Here is a 26,355-nt window from a genome sequence, read left to right as displayed (position 1 = left end):
GCCACACATCTGTGGCGGTAGAAACCAGCGCCACAACTGCAGCGGAATCTGCTCAGTGAAAAAGCTATGGCTGCCAGAAAGTGAAGTACAGACCAAACAGCAGTGGTAAAAAGTTGTGGCAGCCAAGGGTGAGGCTGTGGCACGCTATGGCCATGAACCAAACACGCCCTACATACAAAAGTTACCATAATAAGGTGTCTATAAACTAATGTGAAAATATTGAAAAGATTATAATTAAATTATGATAAATACCCACGAAACATTATGCACAAAATATTGAAAAAACATCATTTGTTCGCCAACCTTTCGTTGACAAAAGGACATCACTAAAAATATATATATTTGAGCCTCTATATAAGTCTCTACTTAATCATCCTTTACTACAAAGTCCGTCCTTCAATCTAACAAAGCTCTCAAAGAGCAAACAGAGTAATAAGAAAAAAAAAACATTCACGCACCAAACTAACTGCTAAGTCTATTAAAATTGTCGATCGGGTAGATGGATCTCTCAGAGGAACTCCAAGAGACTTTATATCGTTCCTAATTGCTTCTCTCTATTTGATTATCTAAATATAGACATCTTCGATATAGAATAGCAAAAAAAAAAAACAAGAATGACTCTTCAGAGTGCAAATAAGATATAGAAACTGTTGGAGAATAAAAAGACATAGAAAGTAATTTTTATACGAATGACTCTTCAATGATGATCTAGAGAGTGGGTTTTAAAAAGAATTTTAAAGATGCACTCAATCATCCATGATCCGCTCGAATAAATAGAGAGAGGGTCCCAATAAAATATTTATTCTACATGCAAGAAAATATACAAATCGAGGCTCTGACCACCGAAACAGGTCTGGGCCGGTTTACACAACCCCGAGCGTGGACTCAGCCAAAACCGTCCTAGGCAGACCATGCACAAGCACAACTTATGCCTAAACCGGTCTAGACCGGTTTCTCAATACTGTCAGGGCCGGATTTTATAGAGTTTACCAAAATTTTGTCTATTTAAATGCAATTCGATTTGAATTTAATTCTTTTTTGTTTGATGTTTTTTTTCCAGTCCAACTCACCTTATCATTTTTCTGAGTGTCAACAAGTCCTTCGAAAGTAATCAAACTGGCCGCCGTCCTTGCTTCGAAAGCAATCAAAGTATATCAAACAGGCCAGTCGTTCGTGAGTCCCGAGCAGGAGCAGTGACACCTTACCGGTCACCTCCGGCCGAACCCAACCGCAAAAGTTGGCACCGCGGCACCGCCCGCGAGAACGCAACCGCCGGCGCCGCGACCCTCCCTGCCTCCGGCCTTCGGCCGCCCTCGCCAGCGACGACCACGGACGGCCGCGTCACATGACAAGACACAACATATCGAAGTCGCTCGCCGTCCTCCTCCGCGCCCGCATGCAGCCCAACCCCATCTCCTCCCCGCCGCCGCCGCCGCCCACGGACCCCGACCCCGCCGCCCCGCCCGTGGCTCTCGTCCGCCACTGGCTCCACGCGTCTGCCTCCGCCGCCTCCCCGCCCCCCGCGGCGCTCGACAGCTTCTCCGATGGGTACCGCTCCCTCGACCTCGTCGGGCGCCGTGAGGTCCTCCGTTCCCTTGCCATCGACTACGACGTGCCCCGCGCGCGTGTCCGGGACCTCATGAGACAGTACATGAGCGTCGCCTCCGCCGAGCCGTCAGGAGGGGATGACGTGGAGGCGGAGGGGAAGGAGGGCGCCGCGTCGGCTCTGTACCGGATGGAGCGTGGGCTTCGGGACGCACTCCGGCCCCGGTACGCCGGGTTCCTCGAGGCCATGAACGCGCAGCCAGGCGGGCTCAAGCTCCTCGCCGTGCTCCGCGCCGATCTCCTCGCCTTGCTGGGGTGAGATTGATTGCAATTAACACTACCATTGCCGTACTTTGTTATTTTCATAACGAGAAACTTGGGGATTGCCTGGGAGATGGGACCCTAGCTGATCCCAATTTTACAATGCAGGGAGGAGAACGCTCCAGCTCTGCGGGCTCTGGACTCGTACTTGAAGGAGAAGCTGGTGACTTGGCTTAGTCCTGCAGCACTGACGCTCCACCAGATTACCTGGGATGATCCTGCGTCCTTGCTAGAGAAGATTGTGGCATATGAAGTTTGTGGCCGGCTCCCTGATCATTTGGTTTGGTGCAGCATGAATTGATACTGCGGTGTTTCCACTGATGGTTTTGACTTCAATTATTTAGGCCGTGCATCCAATCAGGAATCTGATAGACTTGAAGAGAAGATTGGGCATTGGCCGCCGATGCTTTGGGTACTTCCATCCAGCAATACCAGGTAGGATTGAGGTCCCATTTGGCACGGCTGGAAACATCTCCGGCTCTTTGATACTTTACATGGAGGAGCCGGAAGCCGGTGAAGCCAAAAATAGTGGCTTCACCGTCTACTAGTTCATTTAAAGAATAGAAAAATAAATGTTTGTTTGCTAGTTGTGGCTTTCTGCAATTCTAGAGTATTGCTGCCTACTGTTACTAGTCATGCTACAAACGAATCTGCAAATTTGCCTAACCTGATGCAGATATCTATACAAACGAATCTAGTTTTCTAAGTAACTCTGCAAATTTGCCTAACCTGATGCAGATATCTAGTTTTATAGGCTCACCTTATCCTAACATGTATCAATTGTCCCATCATCTAAAAAATGTATTAATAATTTTCCATTAGGACGAAATTAGTGTATGACTGCATGTTTGCATCTATACAGTTAGTGGTTAGGATATTGAGTGCAGCAATCGGCTGTTTGCGATATTAGTTTTCCTGCAGTTGACTTTCTCTCAATGCTCTCACTATCTTTTTTTAACATTAGGGGAGCCCCTGATTTTCATTGAAGTTGCTTTACTCAAAGATATGGCCGCATCTATACAGGTTATTTAAAGTTTGTCATATCGATTAAATGGGTATCCTATTCCTCCGCTGCACCTTATGCTCTTCCTTTATCATGTAGGAGGTCTTGTGGGATGAGCCCCCGACTCCTGAATCTGAAGCCAGCCGTGCACTATTTTACTCAATATCGTCAACCCAGGTAATCAAAGTTGCTAAACATAATTCACAAATATAGTTCTATTATTATAGGCACTAGCTTGACCAACAAACTGGTGCCTCGAACTAATCATCTATTAATGTTGTCAGCCTGGTTTATCAGGTATTAATCTAGGGAAGTTTCTTCTCAAGCGTGTGATTGACATGTTGAGAAGAGATATGCCATCAGTACAGGTACCACTTATAATATCCAATATTAATCATCACTGTTAAACATACGCCATTTTTATTTTTATTTTGTTCTAAACCACTGGAATCAATAGCCTTGTGCTTCTGAGTGTCAATTAATTGTTTTGCTTAAAAGCGTAATACTTACTGGTTCCCTCAAAATTAGTTAAGGCATTGATAGTAACATTACAAAATAATTTATCAGGCTCACAAAGCTCATGTTAAGACATTGGCTGTGTTTCTTAATACCTTAAATGTCATATACTTCTTTTTTTGGTATTTCATGCAGATTTTTGCAACACTTAGCCCAATCCCTGGTTTCATGCAATGGCTTCTTGCTAAGCTGGCCTCCCAAATAAAATTATCAGAGGCAGAGTCACAGGAGGGGAATTCACTAGGAGCTTGTTCTACTTTCAAAGAAACCATACTTCTTCCTGAAGAAGAGAGAATGATTCATGATGCCATGTATGTTCATTCTGAGACAATGTCTGAAATTGAGCTTCATCTGTAGCCAGGACTATTCTTGTCTTATACTTCTACTGTTCTAAGTTCCTTTCCCTTCTGGAAGTTCGTAGTACCTAGTAACTCCACATATTTCCATTTTCTGGGAATTCGGATGTTCTAAACTTTAGAAACATGCATCTGTTCTGCAATTTATCAACTCCTGTTTATGTTTGTTGTGAATATATTTCTATTCAACAAAGCAAGAGGGCAAAAACTTTAAAAAGTTTACTATTGATCTTTGATCAGCTGTGTTGTTACTGTTGCTGCAGCGAACAAGCTGATGGAAAGCAAGGGATTGAACTATTGCAAGATATACTGAAATCAAGACAGTGGGTAAAATCTGACAAATTATCTGCTGCATTAAAACTGCCTCTTATGCGTTTATGTGCAAGGTATGCAAAAACATTATTTCCACCGTATGTGCGCATTAGAAAACGCGAGTTAGTTGCAATCTTTGATAGTTTTGTGCTAATGCCTATTATGTCTAGGTATCTTGCCAGAGAGAAGAAGCGAGGAAAAGCTCTAGATGCTGTAGCAAATTTTCACTTGCAAAATGGAGCAGTAAGCTACTATCACAAATTCAGTTTGGAATGGTGCTGCTGAGGAACAGATGTGATTTTTCCATGTTCAGAAAACAAAATTTATGTTTGGTTAACCTATACCCGATTTTTTTTAATAACTTTGTAAAACGATGTTGGAGTGCCTTCTTTACCATGTAACCGTTATATGCTATTTTTTATGCGTAAACTCTGGGTCTAATCAAATCAGATAATAACTACTGGAAGGAGTAGCTATTTGGAACAATTGCTTCACATAACAGCACTTGCTATTTTGGTAGATGATTGAGAGAATAAACTGGATGGCCGACCAATCAGAGAAGGGCATTCAGCAAAGTGGAGGTATCATGGTCAATTATCTTTACAGGTATTGCTTCTATTGATGTACTAGTGATCTGAATACCTTTGGATGGGTTTCATGGGCAGTATGTTGTAACTATGATAACAGGTTTGAGAACATAGAAGAGTATGCACTATCATATTCAAGTTCAGGGCTCATCCATTCTTCACCTAACCTGTCTGAGTATTTTGAGGTTAGTAATATTGGCTTGTGCTTTACACCGATATGTTTTGACTGAACTGCCCCATTTGTTACTGCTATTTTTGTCATCCCGCTTTGTATCTCATTGAGAATTCTGTAGCAGCTGAAGGATTTATGAGACAAAACATTTTTGGAACGGACTTTGCTTCCTGAGGTGTTTTATCTGTCATTGGATACTCTGAACCAAGATGATTTACATTGATAGGATATTGCAACTCTTCCCCTGTTCATCGTGAACATGAGGGTTCGTAAAATAATACTGCAAAAGTAGGTCTTATAGCTTCTGGAATATGTTTCTGAGTTGGTCCTCGTGTAATTTGTAAAAGGGTGACAAATTGAGGGCTCTAACTCGGTCTTTATGATTTCTTTTTTCCTCCGGAACATGTAGCAGAAAAATACTGCAGACTTATTTGGATGCACTTGTGTTTCACACCAATATGTGCGTTGGACTGGATTGGGATGGAAATTAACCTCAATACGTGTGGATTATGATAGATTTGACTCTATTCAAATTCAAACAAAGCCTGCACTGTCCAGTATATTATAAGAGCTGTACTGTACATGTTTGAGATTTTTTGGAATCGCGTGAAGTTGTGGTTAATGAAATCCAAACGCAAATGCGAGTGCTTGTGGAGGTGTGGAAGTCCGTCCCCCTTCGCCTGTACTACTGCGGTACAGCCACAGTTGACGTCATGGCTGCACGGCTCAAAACATTGCGTACGTCTGCACAAGGGACTTGGAGCAACGCGCGCTCCAAAGATGAATGAAATCACGAACCCACGAGATCTGTCACGTTTAGGGTAAGAATAATTTTGACACCGCGAGCTTCAGTATGCAGTGCAGCCTGTATATGAAACTGCGACAATCGACACCACAAGCATAGTAGCTTTGGTACGCATCTCTCTTATTTTCCTTTTTTTTCTTGTCATTTTTTTTTCAGAAAAAAGAGCGTCCAGCTATTGGCCGTGGGCCCCGTGGCTATTGTCGTACCATCAGCCGCACCAGCCGCCCGCGCCGCCGCGCGGCACGACTTCACGAGCCGAAAGCCTCCTCCAGCGCAGTCGTCGTTCCTCGCCGCGGCTACTAGTCAACCCAGCGACCGCAGCGCACAGTCAGCCTGTCCCTCCAAACACCTCCATTCCTCCAATTTCCAAGCGCTCCACTCCTGAGTCCTGGGCTCCTCCCGGTCCGGCGGTCCGGCCCAACCCCCCTCCCGATGCCGACGGACTCCGCGCCGCCGAGCGCATCAGCGTCGCTGTCCGAAGACGACCGCCTGCTCGTTGCCCACTGCGCCGCGCTCTCCTTCCCCTCCAGCTCCCCCACCGCCACAGCCACCGCTGCCGCCGCCGCCTCTCCCTCCGCCTCCTTCCAGGTGCACCATGCGTCCCACCCTTACCCCTGCGCCGCCTTCGCCTTCCCACCCTCCTGGTCCGCCGCCGACTGGATGGGAGGCAACGGCGGCCGCCCGCCGTTCGGGGACGCCGAGGTGGACCCGGCCCTGTTCCCGTCACTCCGCGCTGTCGGGAGCGGCATCCCCGCGCGGACCAACGCCGCCTTCCTCGGGGCCTTCCGCCAGCTAATCGACGGATCGACGCTCCAGTCCGAGGTAGCTTGATAAACCCTCTTTGATTTTTTGTGACCAGATATTGTTGCTGCTAAAGGAAATGATATTACTTGTAGTACAAATTATATTGCGACTAAGAGCTGGATATGAGATTATATTGGTAGTTTTGAAACTTGTTTCCTTCCAAAATACTTATGACGTATACATGGGTTAAAGTTTTAAGCTCGAGGTGTGTTAAGTCGTATTTTAGAATGAGAAAGTCATACTTGTCTGCTGTATATTGAAATACTCCCTCGATCTGGTATTGTAAGGCATGTTTTAAAATGAGAAAGTCATCAAAAAGTGGATTTTGACCATTGATCCCTCAGTGACCATATTGTCAATTGCTACAAAATCAACATGTCTTAAAGGTATTTTGAATATTAATCCGCTGACACAATTTTCGTACATGCGACATGGATGTAGTTTAACTAATTGTCTGTTCATGTATGTATTGGCTGATATTGAGCTAGTCAGCAGTATGAGATCGGAGATACAGTTATACTTGTGTGTTTTCTTTGCTCTAGTGGATGCCACCAAGAGCATCTTTTCTGGATGGTCTTTGACATGATGTTTCTTTGGCAAAATTTTGATTTACCTATTTTTGTTAGAGAAAAGGAAGCAGAACATTTTCGCTCACACTACATAACCCAGATCTCTTGTCAGGGGCAGGATAGCAGGAACCATAAATAAAGTCACACAGTTGCAAATAAAGCAGCCAGTCTGATTGAAACATAGCTATATAATTACATCTCATAAAAGGGTGGCGCAGCAGGTTTGCATCTAGGCTTAGACTACAAAACAGCCGTGTAGGTAGACTAACATAAATATTTTAGCAAATATTCAATTTATCTGTGCTTTCTGTTATTTTGTTTCACTTGAGCTTATAAAACACAGAAGGGGAGGTGATGAGATTCCAGGAATTAGTAAAACTCAGACAGGTAAGTTCCATAGCATATTCGTAGCATTGCCACTTCGATGCTTCAGCTCCAACCATCCAGGTGCTTAGTGTTATCATGTGCTGTTTTCATGATCAACAATATTGCATTATTTCACACACACAAAAAAAAAAGGGGGAAAAGTCACGATTTCTGTTCCTTGCTTTCTTATGGGTGATCAGCATAGGCCTTTCATGGTCTTGGTTGCACAGGGTACTATTTCTATATGATGATGTATAGAATATCGATGTTTTAAATTGAAAATGATAGTCTTGAAATGATAAATTAGATTTGGATTTTGGATTCACTATGCTTTCACCGAAGGGAACATAAAGTAAAACTATTTCCCCGCAAATACAGGTATCAAGAGCTGTGGCGGAGGAGAAACGCCTAGTATTCACAGGCCATTCATCAGGAGGTTCAATAGCGACCCTTGCTGCTATATGGTTTCTTGAGAAGTGCACCAGACGAGGAAGTGTTAATCAAGTGCACCCATTTTGTGTGACCTTTGGAGCTCCTCTTGTTGGAGACAATATCTTCAACCATGCTGTTAAAAGAGAGGGCTGGTCACAGTGTATTTTGCATTTCCTTCTTCCACTGGACATTGTCCCACGCATACCACTGACTCCGCTTGTTTCCTTTGGAGAAGAAATTCAAGCTGTTCTGGATTGGTTATCTCCTCAGACGCCAAACAACTCCCCTGCTGGGAGGTCTCTTGTCATACCTGGATATTATGAAACTTTATTGAGAAGCACACTATCTATTGCCAGCTATGAAGCCTGTTCTTTCATGGGATGTACCAGCTCCATCCTGGGGACATTGACTTCCTTCATTGACCTCTCCCTTACAGACCCTGTGGGACTTATCATTTCTTGACAAGCAGTGAGCAATTGATTGTTCTCACAAATTCAGATGCTGTACTGCAGTTGTTATTTTACTGCCTTCAGTTGGATCCCCAACAACAACTGCTTGATGCTGCTGCTAGAAGCTTAGGTGCTCACTGGCAGTATGAACCAATTAAAGAGTGCATGCAGGATATAATCTGTGTGGATTACCTGGGAACAATCTCATCAACTGTTCCTGGTAGGCAGACAGACAGAGTGGCCATTGGAAGCATTGAATTGGTAAGCAACTAGCCCCCCCGTCCTCCTTTATGTGCCATGTACATATGTTCATTATAAGTAGTTTGCATTTCCTTCACGATAGTGATCATGTGCTCGTCACCGTGAAGTCACTCTTCATAGTTGCAAATCACTAAAGTTGTCATTGACCATCTGCTGTACTTCAGTCTAACACGAGCATTTTCTATCCTATCTTAGATTGTAATTGACTATGAACTTTATTTTCATATTTGTCGTGTTCAAAGCATTTTCTAACCAACATGCATTCTTCTAATGTAGAAAAGAAAACTTCTTTTTTATCACAGAGCAGGGAAGCTATACTGCACCTTTCTGCAGCTGCGCAATGGGAGAAGCAAAGACAGAGAAACCAAACAAAAATAGATGAAAGTTGCCAAAAGATTCAGGAAGCCCTCGGGTCCCTAAACGAGTACAAAAGATCAAGGGAACTCCGTGGTGTAAGCTGCTACGATTCCTTCAAGCTCCAACGTGAGGTGCATGACTTCGATGCAAACGTGCGGAGGCTGGTGCTAGCTGGCCTCTGGGACGAGATAGTGGAGATGTTGCGGAGGCGTGAACTGCCGGACGGCTTCGAGGCTCGTGAGGAGTGGGTGAGCCTGGGGACCTTGTTCCGTCGCCTGGTCGAGCCGCTGGACATCGCCAACTATTACCGGCACTCCAAGAATGAGGACACCGGCTCCTACCTCTCCAAGGGGCGGCCGAGGCGGTACAAGTACACGCAGAAGTGGCACGAGCAGCTGCAGCGCGCTCCCGTTGGGTCCAGCCTCGAGTCCTGCTTCTGGGCGGTGGTCGAGGAGCTCCAGGCCGAGATGGCCGACGGCAGGGCTTTCGAGGACCTGAGAGACCGGGTGGTCAAACTTGAGAACGATGCACATGGCTGGTATAACTCTGGAAATTTGGGCAAGGACGTGTTTCTGGGGAGCTCGTCTTTCGTGGCGTGGTGGAGGACGCTCCCGGAGCAGCATAGGTCGGCGTCGAGCATTGCGAAACTTGTATCTCTAACGGATTTTGGCTGAGGAACTAGCGGTTCCAGATCTTCTAGGAACAGAAGCAAGTGTAGTACAGTATATTGTATGGCTGATGAGCTCTTTGTAAATTCGCTGCTCTATATGTACTTCCCACAATGAAGATGGATTCAGGGTTCAGACGCCACCACGGAAAAAAAACGATGAAGACCGGTCGTCTAGGAGAGAAACAAAAAAAAAACTACTCCGCCGAGGAGAGAAACAATGAAGACCGGTCGTCTAGGCGGAGTTTTTTTTTTTTTTTTTTACAACAGCAACATTTAATATATAACATTTAAGGCACAGTATAACAGCGTAGGAAAAGAATTCCAGTTTACAGAGCACGGTCAAATGAAAGCGACGGCTGATCTTCTTCTGAAGATACAGGAGATGTTTCCGTCGGGGTGCAGGGCGCACGAAGAGTCCTGGTTCTCCGATAACACAGCCGGCGCTTCTCTTACTGTCATCGGACTGTGTCTTCGAGGATAAATAATCTTGAGCCGTAGATAAGATAGAAGCTTCACTGGACTTAAGAAAATAGATTCACAGCCATCGATGCCAAATCTGAGGACCAGCAACAACTCATTTTAGCGGTCAGCCTGAACTCCGAAGGCTGCTATGCCGCTTCCATATCTGCAGATGAACGGAACAGCAGAATGACGAAGAACGAAGATTTGCTCTGCATGTGCGACACGCCGGGCATCCTCAAAAAATACTTCATGGGAGGCACGTGTCCAGACCAGCGTCTGGATGGATTGGGCACCAAGACCGCCTGCATACCTTCCAGCTTGCCTCAGTGGGACCCGCAGCACAGGAGCCAGGCTCCACAGCGCGCCAGCGGGCCCCCACCGACTACCGCTCTAGAAGGCCGCTCGCGCATGAACCTCCCTCCAATACTTGCCGGCGGCGACAGCACCAGCTGGGTTCACTGATCCGAAGATCAGGCGACCAGATCCGTAGGCCGATTGACTGGATCCGTGCCCCTGGCGACTGGATCTGGGTAACCCACTCCGGACGGCACGACGGCCAGCGTAGGAAGCGGCGGTCCATCGCTGGTCGCCGGTGTGGAAGTGGTGGCCCACGAATAGCTCCGTTTGGACGAGCAGCAACGCCCACTCGGGCGGGGCGCCGACGCCAAGCTCGTCGATGTCGGTGAAGCCTTGAACTCCCCATCGCCGCGCCTCGCGTCTGCGCCACGCCTGGCACCGGCACAGGGACACAGCAGTCGAGCTCGGGTCCGACGAAGGCGACAGGACCGCCGCTTCCACGCGCAGTGGGTCGAGGATGCCGGTGTCGTTGACGCTGTTGGTAACCATGCTTCCCCCTTGGCTCGATTTGGAGGAGAGCAGCACCATGCAGCCCATACAACCATGGAGCATGGGAGGAAGAAGCACGGGAGAAGGAAAGGGCTTTATTGAAGGACTCGCCGCGTCGATTTGGAGGAACCTCCCGTCAGCCACCATGACCACGGCAGGTTCGCCCACCTCCAAGAAGACAACAGTGAGGAGGACTAGAGCCCTCGAAACGTCCATCCAGGCACTTAATCCACTAGGTAACTCTACAGGGAGGGTGGGAGGGAGAAGGCAGGGGAGGGGGGTCCGGCCCACCTACCCTCGTCGCCCGGCGAACACGCCAGGAGGAAGGGCAGGGGGGCGGCGGCGGGGACGCTCACTTGGAGGCTCTCAGCAGAAGGCTGCTCTCTCCTGCCTTCACCGTTCAGCTCTTAACGAGTACTCCCTCCGTCCTAAATGTCTCGTTTTCGCTTTCAAAAAATAATTTTGACTAAATATATATTAAAAATTATTAATATTTATAATATATAATTAGTATTATTGAATAGATATTTAAATCTAGTTTTTTAATAAATTTATTAACAGATAAAAATGTTACACGTACTTTTATAAATCTAGTTAAAGTTATCGACGTGTCGCGGCGACCAGGCAATGAGCGAGTAGAACCAAGTTGCCGTCCGTATTCACGCTCACACCGATTGCTAACAATGAAGACTGTTTGCTGTCCGTCCAGGAGGAGACTCGTCACGCGCGCGGCACGAGGAGAACCAAGTTCACGTGAAAAGTTTAAAAAAAAAAAGTTCACGTGAAATCAAATTTGGGGAAGATTTGCTGCGTGCACACGTAAAGGCTACCAGGAGATCTATACTTTCAGTTTATTGCTGGTGGTACACAATTGTGTATCAAGCTGCAGGTTTCAGCTAGGGTTGTACCTAGATTTCTGCAGAGTATTAGTATTTTTCTAGTTATTACTGTTATTTTCTTCACCATATCAATTAAGCCTGATCTTCCATCCTTGGATCATGATACAAGGTTCGCACTATAGCAAATCAAGATGAGAGATATTTTTACACAAGCTGAAGTGGATGAAGCTCTTGATAAATTTGGTAGCAAAGATTCAAACTTCTGGGCCGATGATGAGAAGCAAAAAGATCGTAAGGCCTTGACTCAAATTCAACTTCATCTATCAAATTTTTTTTTGCAAGATTGTTTGTAGGAGAAAACTACAGCTTCACTATGGCTCAAGTTAGAGTCGATTTGCATTGCATGTCTAAAGATTTGACAAGCCAAATGCATATGCAGATGAAGTTATATACGCACAAGTTGCAAGAGAGTAGTTATGTGCTTAACCATCTTTCGGTCTTCGAGGAGATCGTTTTAGATCTACAGGCTATGGAGGTAGATTATGATGATGAAGATTTGGGTCTCATTCTTTTGTGCTCTTTGCCTAGTTCTTTTGCAACTTCAGAGATACATTTTTATACAGTCATGATGAAAGTGCAATCAGACCTTAAATGTGGGTTTTGGTGATAATGACAACGCAATTAGAGAACTAATGAGATTTATCGAGATGACAAGCAGGGAACTTATATTCGAGGATGCTACACGGAACGGAGGAGTCCCCAATTACAAATGTAGATGACTTCAAACTCAAGGGAGGTTTAAATTCTTTTATATATTAAATTTGAGTATAGAAAAAGTCGTACTATAAAGGGAGGCACAATGCTTAAGCTAATATGTGCTACCAAGTGCTCAAACAACCACAAGCATCCTTAGATTCACAGCCAAGGCAGTCTACACTTCACTATTACCCTTGCTGTCTTGCATGGTATGGCACTGCCGCACTTGAAGAGAGGCTCGCCCGGCCCCTCGATCGTGGGCTCCGTCTCGCCCGACCCTTTGGTCGCGGGCTCCGGATCGTCTGGCCCTTTGGTCACGGGATCGGTCTCGCCCGACCCCAAGGTCGCGGGCTCCATCTCACCCGACCCTTTGGTCGCATCCTCATCTCGCCCGACCTCTTGGGTGCAGTGTCCATTGAGGGCTGGGGGAATATATACTTTTCCCTTTCCTTCTCAACGGTTATCTGCGATTTTAGTGACCGTTGGGGGTCGGGGGTATATATACCTTTCTCCTTCTTTCCCAACGGTAATGAACCAACTCTCTTCTTCCTCACTTTAGCATGCCCAAAACAGAGTAGAAGCTCTCTCTCTCTCTCACTCCATTGTTGACATCAAGCCCTCAAGCAAATCCATTGATTTTTCCCATCAATCCTTGAGAAAAAAGGGTCTCAAACTCGATTAGAGAGCAGCTCCATTGATTCCCAAACTTTAAAGAGCACTTGTTTATATTTTGGCTAGTGGTTGTGTTTGTTACTCTTGGAGCTTGGCTCCTAGTCGGCTAAAGCGTCGCCTATGGAGCTTGCCAACTTATGTGGTAGCCCCGGGAGGTTAGTAACCATCTTTTGAAGCTAGTAAACTCACCTCTCATCTCAAGAGTTAAGTCTCTTGACTTGAGAACAAGGAAGGGCTGGAAAGCATTAAGCCTTAGTGGCTAACCTCAACAACGTGGAGGTAGGCAAGCCTTGGTGGCGAGCCGAACCACGAGATAAATCATTGTGTCACTTGTGCTTGATTTACATTACTTGCATGACATATTATTGATTGAGGTGATTTTTAGAGTTTGAGGCTAATCTACTTGTGTGTGGTGTTCCCACTACTTTTAGTTGTCGATCTATGATCTACTACCTTGCAGGAAGCTAAGAAATATATCCGATCTAAATTTCGTTGGGAAGATTTTGAACTATGAACTAATCTCTTCTACAAGTGTGGCAGTGCCGCGCTCACAGAGCGGTAGTGCCATGGGTGAATTTGACTTCGGTTTGAGTTGAATTTTTATAGGCCTATTCACCCCCCTAGGCATACCAAAGATCCTACAAGTGGTATTGGAGCGAGTTACCTCATGTGCGCTTCACCGCGTGAGGTATGGAGCCCAGGGGAGGATCCGGTGTTGTGAAGCCCATCAACGTCAATCTAGAGAACATTGGGCTGCATGGCACCGACAACAGTGAGCTTAGCGCCTCTACAGCAAGCAACTCCACGCTTCCGTAGCTAGAGGTAACCGATGGCAAAAAAGCTCAAAATGAAGAAGAAAGAAGAAGAAGAAAGGCAGCTAGAAAAAAATAAAAGAGAAGCAAGAGAGAAGAAGGAGGCAGCAGCCGTTAGAAGAGAAGAAAGCAAGAAAAGAAGAAAGAAAACTTAAGAGAGAAGCTAGAAGAAAAAGAAGAGAAGCAAGAAAGAAGAAGGAACAAGAAGCAAAAGCCTCCAATTCATCTTCAAGTGAGCTATCTAGCAGCTCCGAAGATGGTGATGATGATGAGTCCTACCAAGTGCATAGCAAGAAGGACAAAAAAGGAAAGGGTAAGAAGAATGACGATAACAAATATGTCGCCGTATCCTTTAACTATTCTTCTATGTCTATGACTAACCATGATCACAAGTCTTTCATCAATATGCTGAAAGGTCCTAATATGGCTAGAGGGGGGGTGAATAGCCTATTTAAAAATCTACAAATCAACTAGAGCAATTTGATTAGTATGACAAATAGCGAAATGCAAATTTGCTCTAGCTCTACAAGGGTTGCAAGCCACCTATCCAACAATTCTAGTTGCAATGATTCCTAGGCACACAACTTGTAAAGTTACTACTCACTAAGAGCTCTCAATCTTGCTACTCTAAAGAGCTCCACTAGATGAACTTAAAATAACAAAGCAAGCTCTTAATTCTAATTACACTAAAGAGCTTGCCACAACTAGTTTGCAAGAATATAAATGAGTGAGTAGGGTGATTATACCACCGTGTAGAGGAGTGAATCAATCACAAGATGAATACTAAATCAATCACCAGGAGAATACCAAAAGGCAAGAGACAACTAATTTTTCTCCCGAGGTTCACGTGCTTACCGGCACGCTAGTCCCCGTTGTGTCGACCAACACTTGGTGGTTCGACGGCTAAGAGATGTTGCACGAACCTCGTCCACATAATTGGACACCGCAAGAACCTACCTATAAGTGAGGTAACTCAATGACACGAGCAATTTACTAGAGTTACCTTTCGGCACTCCACCAGGAACGGTACAACTCCCCTCACAATCACCAGAGACAGCCACGAACAATCACCAACTCATGCCGATCCTCCATCGCTACACCAAGCTATCTAGGTGGTGGCAACCACCAAGAGTAACAAATGAAATCCACAGCGCAACACGAATACCAAGTGCCTCTAGATGCAATCACTCAAGTAATGCACTTGGATTCTCTCCTAATCTCACAAAGATGATGGATCAATGATGGAGATGAGTGGGAGGGCTTTGGCTAAGCTCACAAGGTTGCTATGTCAATGCAAGTGTCCAAGAGAGTGAGCTTGAGCTGGCCATAGGGCTTAAATAGAAGCCCCCACGAAATAGAGCCATTGGGCTCCTCACTGCACTGAACACGGGCCGACCGGATGCTCTGGTCATATTGACCGGACGCTAGACCTCAGCGTCCGATCGTGCGATGTGCGCCACATGTCATCGGCTTCAAACGTCGATCGCCCGATTACAACAGTCAATTGATGACCGGACGCATTAGTTAGAAAGTGACCGGATGCTAGACCTCAGCGTCCGGTCATTTCCAGTAAGGATCCAAACGCAAATTTTCACGACCAGACGCGTCCGATCATGCCTGATCGGACTTACCCAGCGTCTAGTCACTCAATGTCTCCACTATGCACCATACGTCAGTGTATGTTAGCATTGACTGGATGCACCCTGCCAGCGTCCGGTCACTCTTTGCGTCAGCATCTGGTCACAAGACCGAGACGCGTGCTCAATGCTGCTACTGACCGGACTCTAAACCCAGCGTCCAGTCACTACACCACCAGCGTCCGGTCACTCTGCGAACCCCTATCTTTTCTATCTAGGGCGCCGGTGAGGTTTCTAACCCTTACTCAAATGTGCCAACCACTAAGTATATCACCTTGTGTACGTGTGTTAGCATATTTTCACAAAGCATTTTCAAGGGTGTTATCACTCCACTAGATCCTAAATGCATATGCAATGAGTTAGAGCATCTAGTGGCACTTTGATAACCGCATTTTAATACGAGTTTCACCCCTCTTAATAGTATAGCTATCTAACCTAAATGTGATCACACTCGCTAAGTGTCTTGATCACCGAAACAAAATGACTCCTATTTATACCTTTGCCTTGAGCCTTTTGTTTTTCTCTTTCTTCTTTTCCAAGTTCAAGCATTTGATCATCACCATGCTATCATCATCATCATGATCTTCACCATTGCTTCATCACTTGAAGTAGTGCTACCTATCTTATAATCACTTTGATAAACTAGGTTAGCACTTAGGGTTTTATCAATTAACCAAAACCAAACTAGAGCTTTCATATGCCCACGGGCAAGTTACCTCATTTTGATAGGACTAACTTTGCCAAGTGAAAGCACTTGATGAGAGCCTATCTTATAGGTCTTCATCCTGACATTTGGGAGGTTATTTATAATGGATTTAAGCCACCGGTTGATCCCAAAAATCCAACCATGGAAGAAATGATAATCATCCACCTCAATGGTGCTACTTAGTGCCTTGGATGGTGATGAGTACAATAAAGTGATTAGTGTGGATGTTGCCAAGTAAATTTGAGATACTTTGCACCTTGCACATGAAGGTGTTGAGAAAGTGAGAAAAGCAAGAATTGATTTATTGATGTCCAAGCTCAACCGATTTGTTATCTTAGATGGAGAAGGACCACAAGAGATGTTTGATAGGTTGATGACCATGGTGGGCAAGATTAGAGGCTATGGTTGTGATAAGCTAGATGATCACAAAGTGGTCAAGATTATGTTGGAAGCTTATTCACCAAGAAATGAGACCATAGTAACTCTAATTAGAGACAAGAAGAAATTTGAGTACTTCACACCAAATGATGTACTTGGGAGGATCTTAACTTTTGACATGCAAAGAGAAGAAGCAAATGAGAAGAAGCTTGGAGAATTGCAAGCAAAGCTAGAAGGCATCAAGATCAACAAGGATGTAGCTCTCAAGGCCAACAAATCAAGTACGCAAGGCTCTACAAGCAAGTCCAAGACCAACAAGCAAGCTTCAATTAGCAAGCCCAAAGCAGTCAAGCAAGTTCAAGAAATAGTAGAGACCACCTCATCCTCTAGTGAGAGTGAACATGATGATGAATAATATGAGAAAGTGGATGATGTTGCTCTCTTTATGAGGAGGTTTCACAAAGGGTTAAAGAAGCAAGGGTATAAGGTAGTAAAGAGAAAGTTTCTAAACAAGAAGAAGAGGACATGCTACAATTGTGGAAGCACTGATCATTTTATTGCCAAGTGCCTACATGAGATCAAAGAGAACAAGTATAAGAAAGAGAAGAAGGAGGACAAGGCCAGCCGGAGAAAGAGTAAGAAAAACATGGGAGAAGCTCACATTGGGCATGAATGGGATTCATCTATTGAAAGTTCAAGTGAAGAAGATGAGAAAGTTGCAACCATTGCTATCCATGAGCCATCTTCTTCACTAACATGTCCGATGATGACTACTACTCCCCTCATATTTGTCTTATGGCAAAGGGTGAGAAGGTAAAATCTAAATCCAAGGCCAAAGCTCCTCCACCTCCACCTCCTAGTGATATCTCTAGTAGTGATATTAGTGATAGCTCTAGTGATGATGAATCTAGTGATGAAGAAATTGATAAACTAACTAAGAACTTAGATGGAAAGACCAAACTATTCATCACTAAAGTAATGTAGGACTTAGAGAGTGTCCAAGCTGAGCTAGAATCTAGAGAGGAAACTCTTATCTAATAAGAGGATCTCTACATTGCTAGCAAGGAAGCTTCTGCATTAGAGAGAAGTGAGGTGGAATCCTTGCGCAAGGCCTTGCCCAAAGAACAAGGGGACCATGCTATCACAAAGAAAGAAAATATTGCTCTCAAGAAAAAGTATTATGACTTAGATGAAAAGTACAAAGAACTTGAGCTGCAATATAACATTCTTTGGGATAGCAACTTACATCCCTCTAAGGCAAAGGATGCCTCTACTACCTTCACAAGTCAAGGTTGTGGAAAATGTTATAATATTGATTTAAATGCTTATTCCACTAATCTTGTAAACATGGAGGCAATGAGAAAAGAAATTGCTAGAGTCAATGAGATCATTGGCAATGGCTGCTTGAGTGGTAAGGCTCAAGTAATTGACAAGAAGGCAAATGATTCAAAAGTGCCTAAATTCAAGCAAGGGAGACACCTCTCAATCAAGCATGGACTTGGGCACACTGCAGGAGCCAAGACAAATGGAAGAAAGATCATAAATGGCTATGAGTGTGTCAGGTTTGAGAGGAAGGAAAGAGTTGGTATAGATCAACCTACACAGACAGCGGTAGTGCCACAATGAAGGCCGACTGTGCCGCTCCCTGTAAAAATGAGAAGGCTACCAATTCTGCTCCTAATCAAGCTCAGCCCAAGGAGAAGGTGTCCTAGTAGAAACAGGTTTAGCATAAGCCAAAGGAATCAGTGTGGGGCACTATGAACAAGTATGGCTACCAACCAAAGTTTCAACCACCTCGATAAAGCTTGACTTCGTGTTTTGTTTTAAGGAACAACAGTAGTGGAAAAGTGGTTGCCAAATATGTTGGAAAGGAAGCCAACACATATATGAATACTTCTATTTAGGTTCCTAAATTTCTTGTAACTAACATGCAAGGCCCCAAGTCAAATTGGGGACCTAAATCAAGCAACTAAATCTATTTTGTAGGCATACTCCTTCGGTGGGTCAAGTTGGGTGCTTGATAGTGGATGTACAAATCATATGACCGAAGAAAGGAGTATGTTCTCATCATATACCCCAAAGATGGACACAAATGAAAATATTCTCTTTGGAGACAACTCTAAGGAGGATGTGATTGGTCTTGGTAAAGTTGCTATAACCCTTGAGCATTCAATTACAAATATTTTACATGTTGATTCGTTAGGTTACAATTTGTTGTCTGTCTCTCAATTATGCGAGATGAGCTTCAATTGTCTCTTTATGGATAAGGGTGTGGAAGTCTTTAGAAGGGATGATTCCTCTATTGTCTTTACGAGTCATTTAAAGAACAAGCTTTACCTAATTGATTTCAACAAAAGTAAGGCCAATCTTGAGACTTGTTTAGTGGCAAAATCTAGCATGGGGTGGCTTTGGCATCGTCGACTAGCTCATGTTGGGATGAGGAACTTGGCCAAACTTTAAAAGGACGAACATATCCTTAGGCTAACAAATGTTCACTTTGAGAAAGATAGGATATGTAGCGCTTGTCAAGCCGGAAAGCAAGTTGGCGTACCTCACCCACCAAAGAGCATCATGACCACGACGCAACCATTGGAGCTCATACACATGGATCTCTTTGGACTGGTCACCTACCTAAGTATCAAGGGTAACAAATATGGTCTCGTTATTGTTGATGATTATTCTTGTTTCACTTGGGTATTTTTCTTGTTTGATAAGTGCCAAGTTAGAGACAAAGTGAAGACTTTTGTTAGAAGAGCTCAAAAAGAGTTCGGTCTCCCCATCAAGAAAATGAGAAGCAACAATGGGACCGAATTCAAGAATACCTAAGTTGAGGAGTTTCTTAATGAAGAAGGCATCAAGCATGAGTTCTCAACTCCATACACCCCTCAACAAAATGATGTAGTAGAGAGAAAGAATCATACACTAATTGATATGGCAAGGACAATGCTAGATGAGTACAAGACACTGGACCTCTTTTGGTGTGAAGCCATCAACACCGCTTGCCATGCCATCAACCGCCTCTACCTACATAAGAAGTTGAAGAAAACTTCATATGAGATTCTAACCGGTAACAAACCAAAGGTGTCCTACTTTAGAGTGTTTGGGTGCAAGTATTTCATACTTAATAAGAAACCCAAAACCTCTAAGTTTATACCTAAAGTTAATGAAGGTTTTCTTCTTGGTTATGGATCAAATGAGCATGCCTATCGTGTTTTTAACAAAACCTCCGGAAGAGTTGAAATAGCAGTAGACGTGACATTTGATGAATCTAATGGCTCTCAAGTGGAGCAAGTTGATTCAAGTGTTGTAGGAAAGGAGGATCTATCATGTGAAGCAATCAAGCAATTGGCTATCGGTGATATAAGACCACAAGAAGACAAAGTCACTGAGGTGGAGATTCCTCAAGTTGCTGCTGCACCAATTTTCGCTGACGTACCTGATGCTGAGGGGGAGCCGACCCATGCTGCAAATCAGTAGAGAGGCAGTGCCATAGATAAGAGCGGCAGTGCCATACTCCCTCTAACAGCAGCAGCAAGTCCAACTCTGATTCAAGGACAGAACCTACAACCCATATTCGAGCAAGAAGATAATGAAGATCTAGAAGATGGACAAGAGGCCATTGATCATCCAAGGCTAAGGCAAACAATACAACAGGATCATCCCGTTGACAACATCCTTGGGAGTCTTCGAAAGAGGGTAACAACTCATTCACATTTAATAAACTTTTGCCAATATTACTCGTTTGTTTCCTCTTTGGAACCTCTTAAGGTTGAGCAAGCACTTGGTGATCTAGATTGGGTGATGGCCATGCAAGATGAGCTCAACAATTTTGAAAGAAATCAAGTGTGGACCTTGGTGGATAGACCCAACACCAATATCATTGGCACCAAGTGGGTCTTCCGCAACAAGCAAGATAAGAATGGCGTGGTGACAAGAAACAAGGCAAGATTGGTTGCTCAAGGTTTCACTCAAGTAGAGGGCTTAGACTTTGAGAAAACATATACACCGGTGGTAAGACTTGAAGCAATCTGAATGCTTCTAGCCTATGCCGCTCATCATAATTTCAAGCTATATCAAATGGATGTAAAGAGTGCATTTCTCAACAGGCCCATTCAAGAACTTGTCTATATTGAGCAACCACCGAGGTTTGAAGATCCCAAGTTCCCCATCCACGTCTACAAACTCCAAAAGGCGTTCTATGGGCTTAAGCAAGCACCAAGAGCATGGTATAAATGCATTAAGGAATTCTTGCTTAAACAAGGCTTTGAAATAGGCAAAGCTGACCCTACCCTTTTCACTCACAAAGTTGGTAAAGATATATTTATGTGCCAAATATATATCGATGACATAATATTTGGTAGTACTAATTATACTTTTTGTGAGGAATTTGGTAGGATCATGACAAAGAGATTTGAGATGTCCATGATAGACGAGTTGAAGTTCTTCCTCGGATTTCAAATCAAGCAAGTGAAGGATGGAACTTTTATTAGTCAAACGAAGTACACCCATGATATGCTCAAGAAGTTTGACATGGTGAATGCCAAGCCTATCAAAACTTCCATGCCAACCAATGGACATCTTGATCTCAACATTGAAGGGAAAGCCGTGGATATCAAGGTATATCGTTCCATGATCGGCTCTTTACTTTATTTGTAGGCATCTAGGCCCGATATTATACTTAGTGTGTGCAAGTGTGCTAGATTTTAAGCTAACCCGGAAGAGTATCACTTGGTGGTCCTTAAGAGAATCTTGAGATATTTAGTACATACTCCTAACCTTGGTTTGTGGTATCCTAAGGGCTCTAAGTTTGATCTACTTGGGTATTCGGATTCCGATTACGCCGGTTGCAAAGTAGATCAAAAAAGCACTTTGGGGACATATCAATTCCTTGGATAATCCCTAGTGTCTTGAAGTTCTAAAAAGCAAAATTATGTAGCCCTTTCCACTGCCGAGGCTGAGTACGTTGTGGCCGGTGCATGTTGTGCCCAACTACTTTGGATGAGGCAAACTCTTTGTGATTTCGGATGTCTTTTTACCAAAATCCCTTTATTATGTGACAATAAGAGTGCCATTAAGCTTGCAAACAATCCCGTAAGCCACTCTAGAACCAAGTACATAGACATCCATCATCATTTCTTGAGAGAACAAAACCAAAGGAGATATCAAAATTCATCATGTGAGCACTGAAATACAACTAGCCGATATCTTCATAAAGCCCCTCGATGAGTCAAGATTTTGTGCTTTGCATAGTGAGCTAAATATACTTGATTCTTGTAATGTGGTTTGAATTTTAACATGCCTCTGTTTGATAAACTAGTATCTAGGCAAAAGAGTTGAAAATTTTCATATTGTGCTTAAAAATAATCTCTAAAAGGCAACTTATGTATCATGATCATGGTCTGCATTGATTATTTGTTTCTGGTCATGGTATATAGGTAATATGTGTCCATATCTTATACAGAGAAAGTCATATAGATTATAACTAACTCCCAGTATTTTGGGGAGTGCGACAGTGCCGTGCCTGCCATGCGGTAGTGTTGCACTTTGAATCTCAATTGGGATTTGGTCCAAATGGTTTTACTGATGGGCCCATTTATTCCTCTTATCCTCAGGTCCGCAGTAACTCCTTTCCCTCTATCTCTTACCCTCGACGCCGATGCCCATGCCTCTCTCTCTCCTCTCGCACCCGCGTCGTCACTGTCGCTTGGCCGCGGCAGCTGCCAGCCCTCTCTCAACATCGCTGATGGCTGCTACTGCCCCTGGTCAGAGCAGTTTCTTCCATTTCCTCTCTCATCCTCATTTGAGAAGATGGAGCACGGAGATAATGACCGAAGGGGGAAAAGAAAGATGAATGAGCAAAGAGACAAGGATCCACCTCGCCATGGTCGAGGGAGGTCAATAGCAGCAGGCAGTAGTGCAGCACCAAGGGGACTTGGTGACAAGGAAGGCGCAAGCAATACATTGAAAATGAGGAGAGGCTAGAGATGACAGGTCGTACCACTGATGCCATTTCTAACACTCCACATCATCTCTCTGGTTTTGATGGCAGATACATGAGAGATTTTGAGGGTGAGATCATCATGAGACCTTCAAATGACTCCCGCTAGCATGCAGTTGTCAAGTATTCCAAGAGTTGGAAGCTGGTGGAAGAGGCAAGGAGGATCAATCCCTATGCAGTGCGCAAGGATTTGGGCATTTATTACAGATTCTGGAATGAGTTTTATTTCAACTTTTATGCCACTGCCATTCTTGCATCCAAGAAAATCAAGATCATCAAGATGCAGTACATTGATTGGGATGAGATGCAGGAGAAGAAGGAGCCTGAGTTTGACAAGGTAATCAAGATTTGTGACAGGTTCTCGCTTTCAGACATCATGGGTTTCCAGTATAACTGGAATGAGGAGGTCCTTGCACAGTTTCATGCCACATACTTCTATGACCCGACCTCTGATGAGATTCATTGGATGACTGATGGTTGGCATTACCGAGTCGATTTTGTCACTTTCAGCCGGATTCTTGGCTTTGGGGAGGAGCATAAAGGTTACACTTACATTCATGATGAGCCTCGAGCTAAGATCCGTGACATCAGTTACATGTGGAGAGATAAAAGGATTGCAGATGGCAAGATGAGTGGTCTACACAACTTCTATTACATCCTCAACAACCTTATCAGGAACACCATCAACCCAAAGGATGGAGCAGCCTCATATATTAATGGCTATGTGAGAAATGTGTTGGCTAGATTTGCTCCAGGTAGGGACAGGTTCAATGTCCCTAGATTCATGTGGACTGAGTTGAGATTTGCAGTGGAGGATGGGAGGAGGGATCTGCCCTATGCCCCTTACCTCATGTTCATGATTGAGAGGGTCACTGGATTTTATTTTCCGAAGGATGGAATGCACACCGTCTACAAAATTGAGAAGACCCAGCTAGTTGTAGCTACTCAAGGAGCGGGGAGCTCTCATGCTCATGTAGATATCCATGAGTCTTCCCACTTTAGGTCTCGCAAAGGAGGAAAGATGAAGAAGTTTGGCAAGTGGTTGAAGGGCGCCTCACCGTTGGAGCCGCTGCTCCTATTCGAGAGCCCGGCCGCTCGCGCTCGTGAGCCCGACTCCTGCCATGGCCGCGCGGGAGCTCCGGCCAGGCCTCTCCCTGACGTTGACAGCCATGGTCCACGACCACTCGTGCCTCGCCACCGCTCTCGCTTGCGAGCCCGGCCTCCCACAGTGACACCATGACCGACCACGTGTAAGGCGCTCTAGCCCTCACACCGCGCCGGGGGGAAGAAAGGAACGATGAAGATGACGGGTAGGACCCACATGTCAGTCACATGGAGATTCATAAAGGTAGAGGGGTATTTCGAGCAACACGAGAATATAGTTGACAACATGTGGGCTAAAAGGTCTCGAAAAGTGTATAAAGTGGTATATTTTATACAATGAAAGAATTATAATGGTATTATTCTGAATAAGTAAATTGTAGTGACGTATCTAAAAAAAAATTATATAGATACTGAAAAAAAAAACATTTTGCAACCTGCTCACAAGTCACGAGGTTCGATTAAGGCCACGCGTACCCCTAATGGTGTGCGATGCTCTTGGATGACACTCGGGCGGTCGGGCCCGCTGGACCGTCGCAGTTACTCCGCCCACCCGTTGGCGCGTAGCCGCGCAGGCCCTGCCGCCCTGGAAAGGGACACGGATCACACACGGGGAGAGATCAGAGGCTCTTCCCTGCCGGCTGCCGCAGTCCGCAGACCGCAGCTGCCACCATCCAGCAGACCAACCAAGCCACTACTCGTACCTACCAAGAATAGTAAAGACTAGAGAGTCGAGACCACGTCAGGTTCGCCCGCAGGGTTTTGGGCCCGTGGGTTTCCCGGTCTCGCTCGCCCCCGCCTGCGCGCGCTCGCTCCACGTGCTTCCCAACGCCCCTGGCGCGGCGCGCAGCCCAACGCCAACGCCAACGCCAACGCCAACGCCGACGACGATTTTGCACCTAAATAATGACCCCAAAATCCATCCAAATCCCAATCCACCTGAGCTCAATGGGACCCAACACAACCGATTCCGCCGATCCGCGTAGACTTTGCGCCTGATCTGATATAGATTCTCAAATCTCACGTCGTCGGCCAATCTGCCGCGCCGCGTTCCTGCCACCGTGTCCCGGCCATGACGGCGGTGGAGCTCAGGATCGGGCCGCTGGACTGGGCGATGGATGAGGAGGTGGAGGACGAGAGCCCGGGGGTGGGAGATGAGGATGGCACGGACGAGGACTGGGTTCTCGATATGGAGAGGAAGGGAAGGAGAAAGCGGAATAGGTCCTCGCCTCGGAGACGCCCGAGACCCAAGCGGCGGCGCTCCGCTCCGGCGGTGGCGCCCGAGCCGGCGTCGCCCGGGAAGTCACCGTGGGAGCCATGCCCGGGGACAGCCGAGCCTTCGCCAGAAGAGGGCTTCAATGCTGCTGCGACGGCGGCGGCGGCGGAGGGAGTCAAGGAGGAGGAAGACGAGGAAGACGGGTTGAGGAAGGAGGAAGGGGAGAACGTGGCTCCGAGCACCAGTGGCAGAGGCGGCGGAGGGAGGAAGCCTAGGAGGTCGTGCCACCAGTGCAAGACGGTCAGGAGTCCGGAGGAGACGATGATGATCAGGTGCCAGCGCTGTGTCAAGACGATCTACTGCGTCCGCTGCGTCACGAACAGGTAATGCGGACCCCTTCGATGCCACAACCGCGCACTGTTCTGTTCTTTCTAGGAAGAAAACGTCAGGAAACTTTTTGTGATTGTGCAGGTACACGATGATGTCAGTGGACGATGTTAGGGAGCAGTGCCCCTTCTGCCGTGGACTCTGCACCTGTACCCCATGCCTTAACAAGGATAAGCAGCTTGGACTCGAGGTGACCGCCTTCTGAGTTCACCACTCTAGTACATAAATAAATACATCTGCAGCTCAGCATGACTTGAAGCAATTGTGTTTCTGAATTTCCTGTGGTTTCGTGTTTAGAGAGCATTGTTCTTCGTTCCATTCTGTTAGATTGTCGTAATGAACTCTGTCACAGGTTTAGGATTTTTTTTTTTTTTTTTTTTTTTTTTTACCAGACGTGGCCTCTTATCATATAAGCTGAAAGTATATCATCGTTGGCTGAGTTCTGAGAATGTTTTTTTCCCCCTTGTAGAGCTTGAGGAAATGCAATAGCAATGTATCATCTAAAAGGGAAAAGAGGCCCACTTCTGCAGGTGTGAAATCACCCCAGGCTCGCAGTGCAGCACCGTGTACTGAAGCAACTGGACTCTCCTTTGTGACGACAAATGGGATGAATAATGTGTCTGCCATGTTGGCTGAGGTGGATACATCAGATGTGAGGGCTGAGGAGGTTGATCCTGAAACAAAACGCAAATATGCCAGCTACCTGTTGCACTACCTGTTGCCATGTTTAACACAACTCAACAAGGACCAGATGGATGAAAGAGAAGCAGAAGCCAAAATTCAAGGTAAAACGGATCCTTATTAAATAACTTACCAGTTATTTGTGGCTTTGAACTGTTTTTTAATATTATCTCCTTCTTTTCTCCAAACAGGATTGCAATTGTCGGAATTGATTGTTGAGAAAGCTGTCTCCTGGAATGATGAGAGGGTGTTCTGGTACTGGACGCTTTCAGTTATTATGAATAATGTTATATGTTTCTTGCTTATAGTTTTTGGTATCGTAAGTCTTTAAACTGTCAT

The 26,355-nt window shown here is 45.3% G+C and overlaps 3 protein-coding genes across 13 annotated transcripts in view; all 3 read left to right on the top strand.

Annotated features, from left to right (window-relative positions):
- The first annotated feature begins 1,161 nt into the window (after positions 1-1,161).
- LOC136549813 (uncharacterized) lies at positions 1,162-5,303 on the top strand. Of its 2 annotated transcripts, none has more exons than XM_066541227.1 (12): positions 1,162-1,860; positions 1,975-2,119; positions 2,211-2,301; positions 2,831-2,889; positions 2,969-3,046; positions 3,154-3,237; positions 3,521-3,696; positions 4,005-4,127; positions 4,224-4,296; positions 4,574-4,659; positions 4,741-4,825; positions 4,934-5,303. In XM_066541227.1, the coding sequence occupies exons 1-12, from the start codon at positions 1,346-1,348 to the stop codon at positions 4,949-4,951; spliced, it is 1,533 nt and encodes a 510-aa protein (XP_066397324.1). In that variant the 5' UTR covers positions 1,162-1,345; the 3' UTR covers positions 4,952-5,303. The 2 variants fall into 2 exon arrangements, with proteins under 2 accessions (XP_066397324.1, XP_066397326.1); XM_066541229.1 differs by having other exon boundaries at positions 1,163-1,860; positions 4,937-5,303.
- A 450-nt stretch (positions 5,304-5,753) lies between these two features.
- On the top strand, positions 5,754-9,643 carry LOC136549812 (protein EDS1L-like). The gene is given in 4 exon segments (XM_066541226.1): positions 5,754-6,439; positions 7,735-8,212; positions 8,215-8,498; positions 8,801-9,643. Coding segments are annotated over 4 exon segments (1,881 nt in total). The 5' UTR covers positions 5,754-6,049; the 3' UTR covers positions 9,530-9,643.
- A 14,859-nt stretch (positions 9,644-24,502) lies between these two features.
- The window catches only part of LOC136549811 (lysine-specific demethylase JMJ26-like), a 39,544-nt gene continuing 37,691 nt past the window's right edge, over positions 24,503-26,355 (top strand). For all 10 annotated transcript variants that reach the window (XR_010782047.1, XM_066541218.1, XM_066541220.1 and 7 more), the window contains exons 1-4: positions 24,503-25,331; positions 25,420-25,525; positions 25,805-26,120; positions 26,208-26,271. Coding sequence is in view for 9 of the 10 variants with exons in the window: in XM_066541218.1 (XP_066397315.1) it covers positions 24,805-25,331; positions 25,420-25,525; positions 25,805-26,120; positions 26,208-26,271 (1,013 nt within the window). In the remaining variant the exon portion in view is untranslated. The remainder of the gene's footprint in view (positions 25,332-25,419; positions 25,526-25,804; positions 26,121-26,207; positions 26,272-26,355) is intronic.

This window comes from Miscanthus floridulus, chromosome 4 (genome assembly GCF_019320115.1).
Source record: "Miscanthus floridulus cultivar M001 chromosome 4, ASM1932011v1, whole genome shotgun sequence".
In the NCBI taxonomy this organism is placed as follows: domain Eukaryota; kingdom Viridiplantae; phylum Streptophyta; class Magnoliopsida; order Poales; family Poaceae; genus Miscanthus; species Miscanthus floridulus.
The sequence above is the reverse complement of the archived record's forward strand: the minus strand, read 5'-3'. Positions and strand labels throughout refer to the sequence as shown.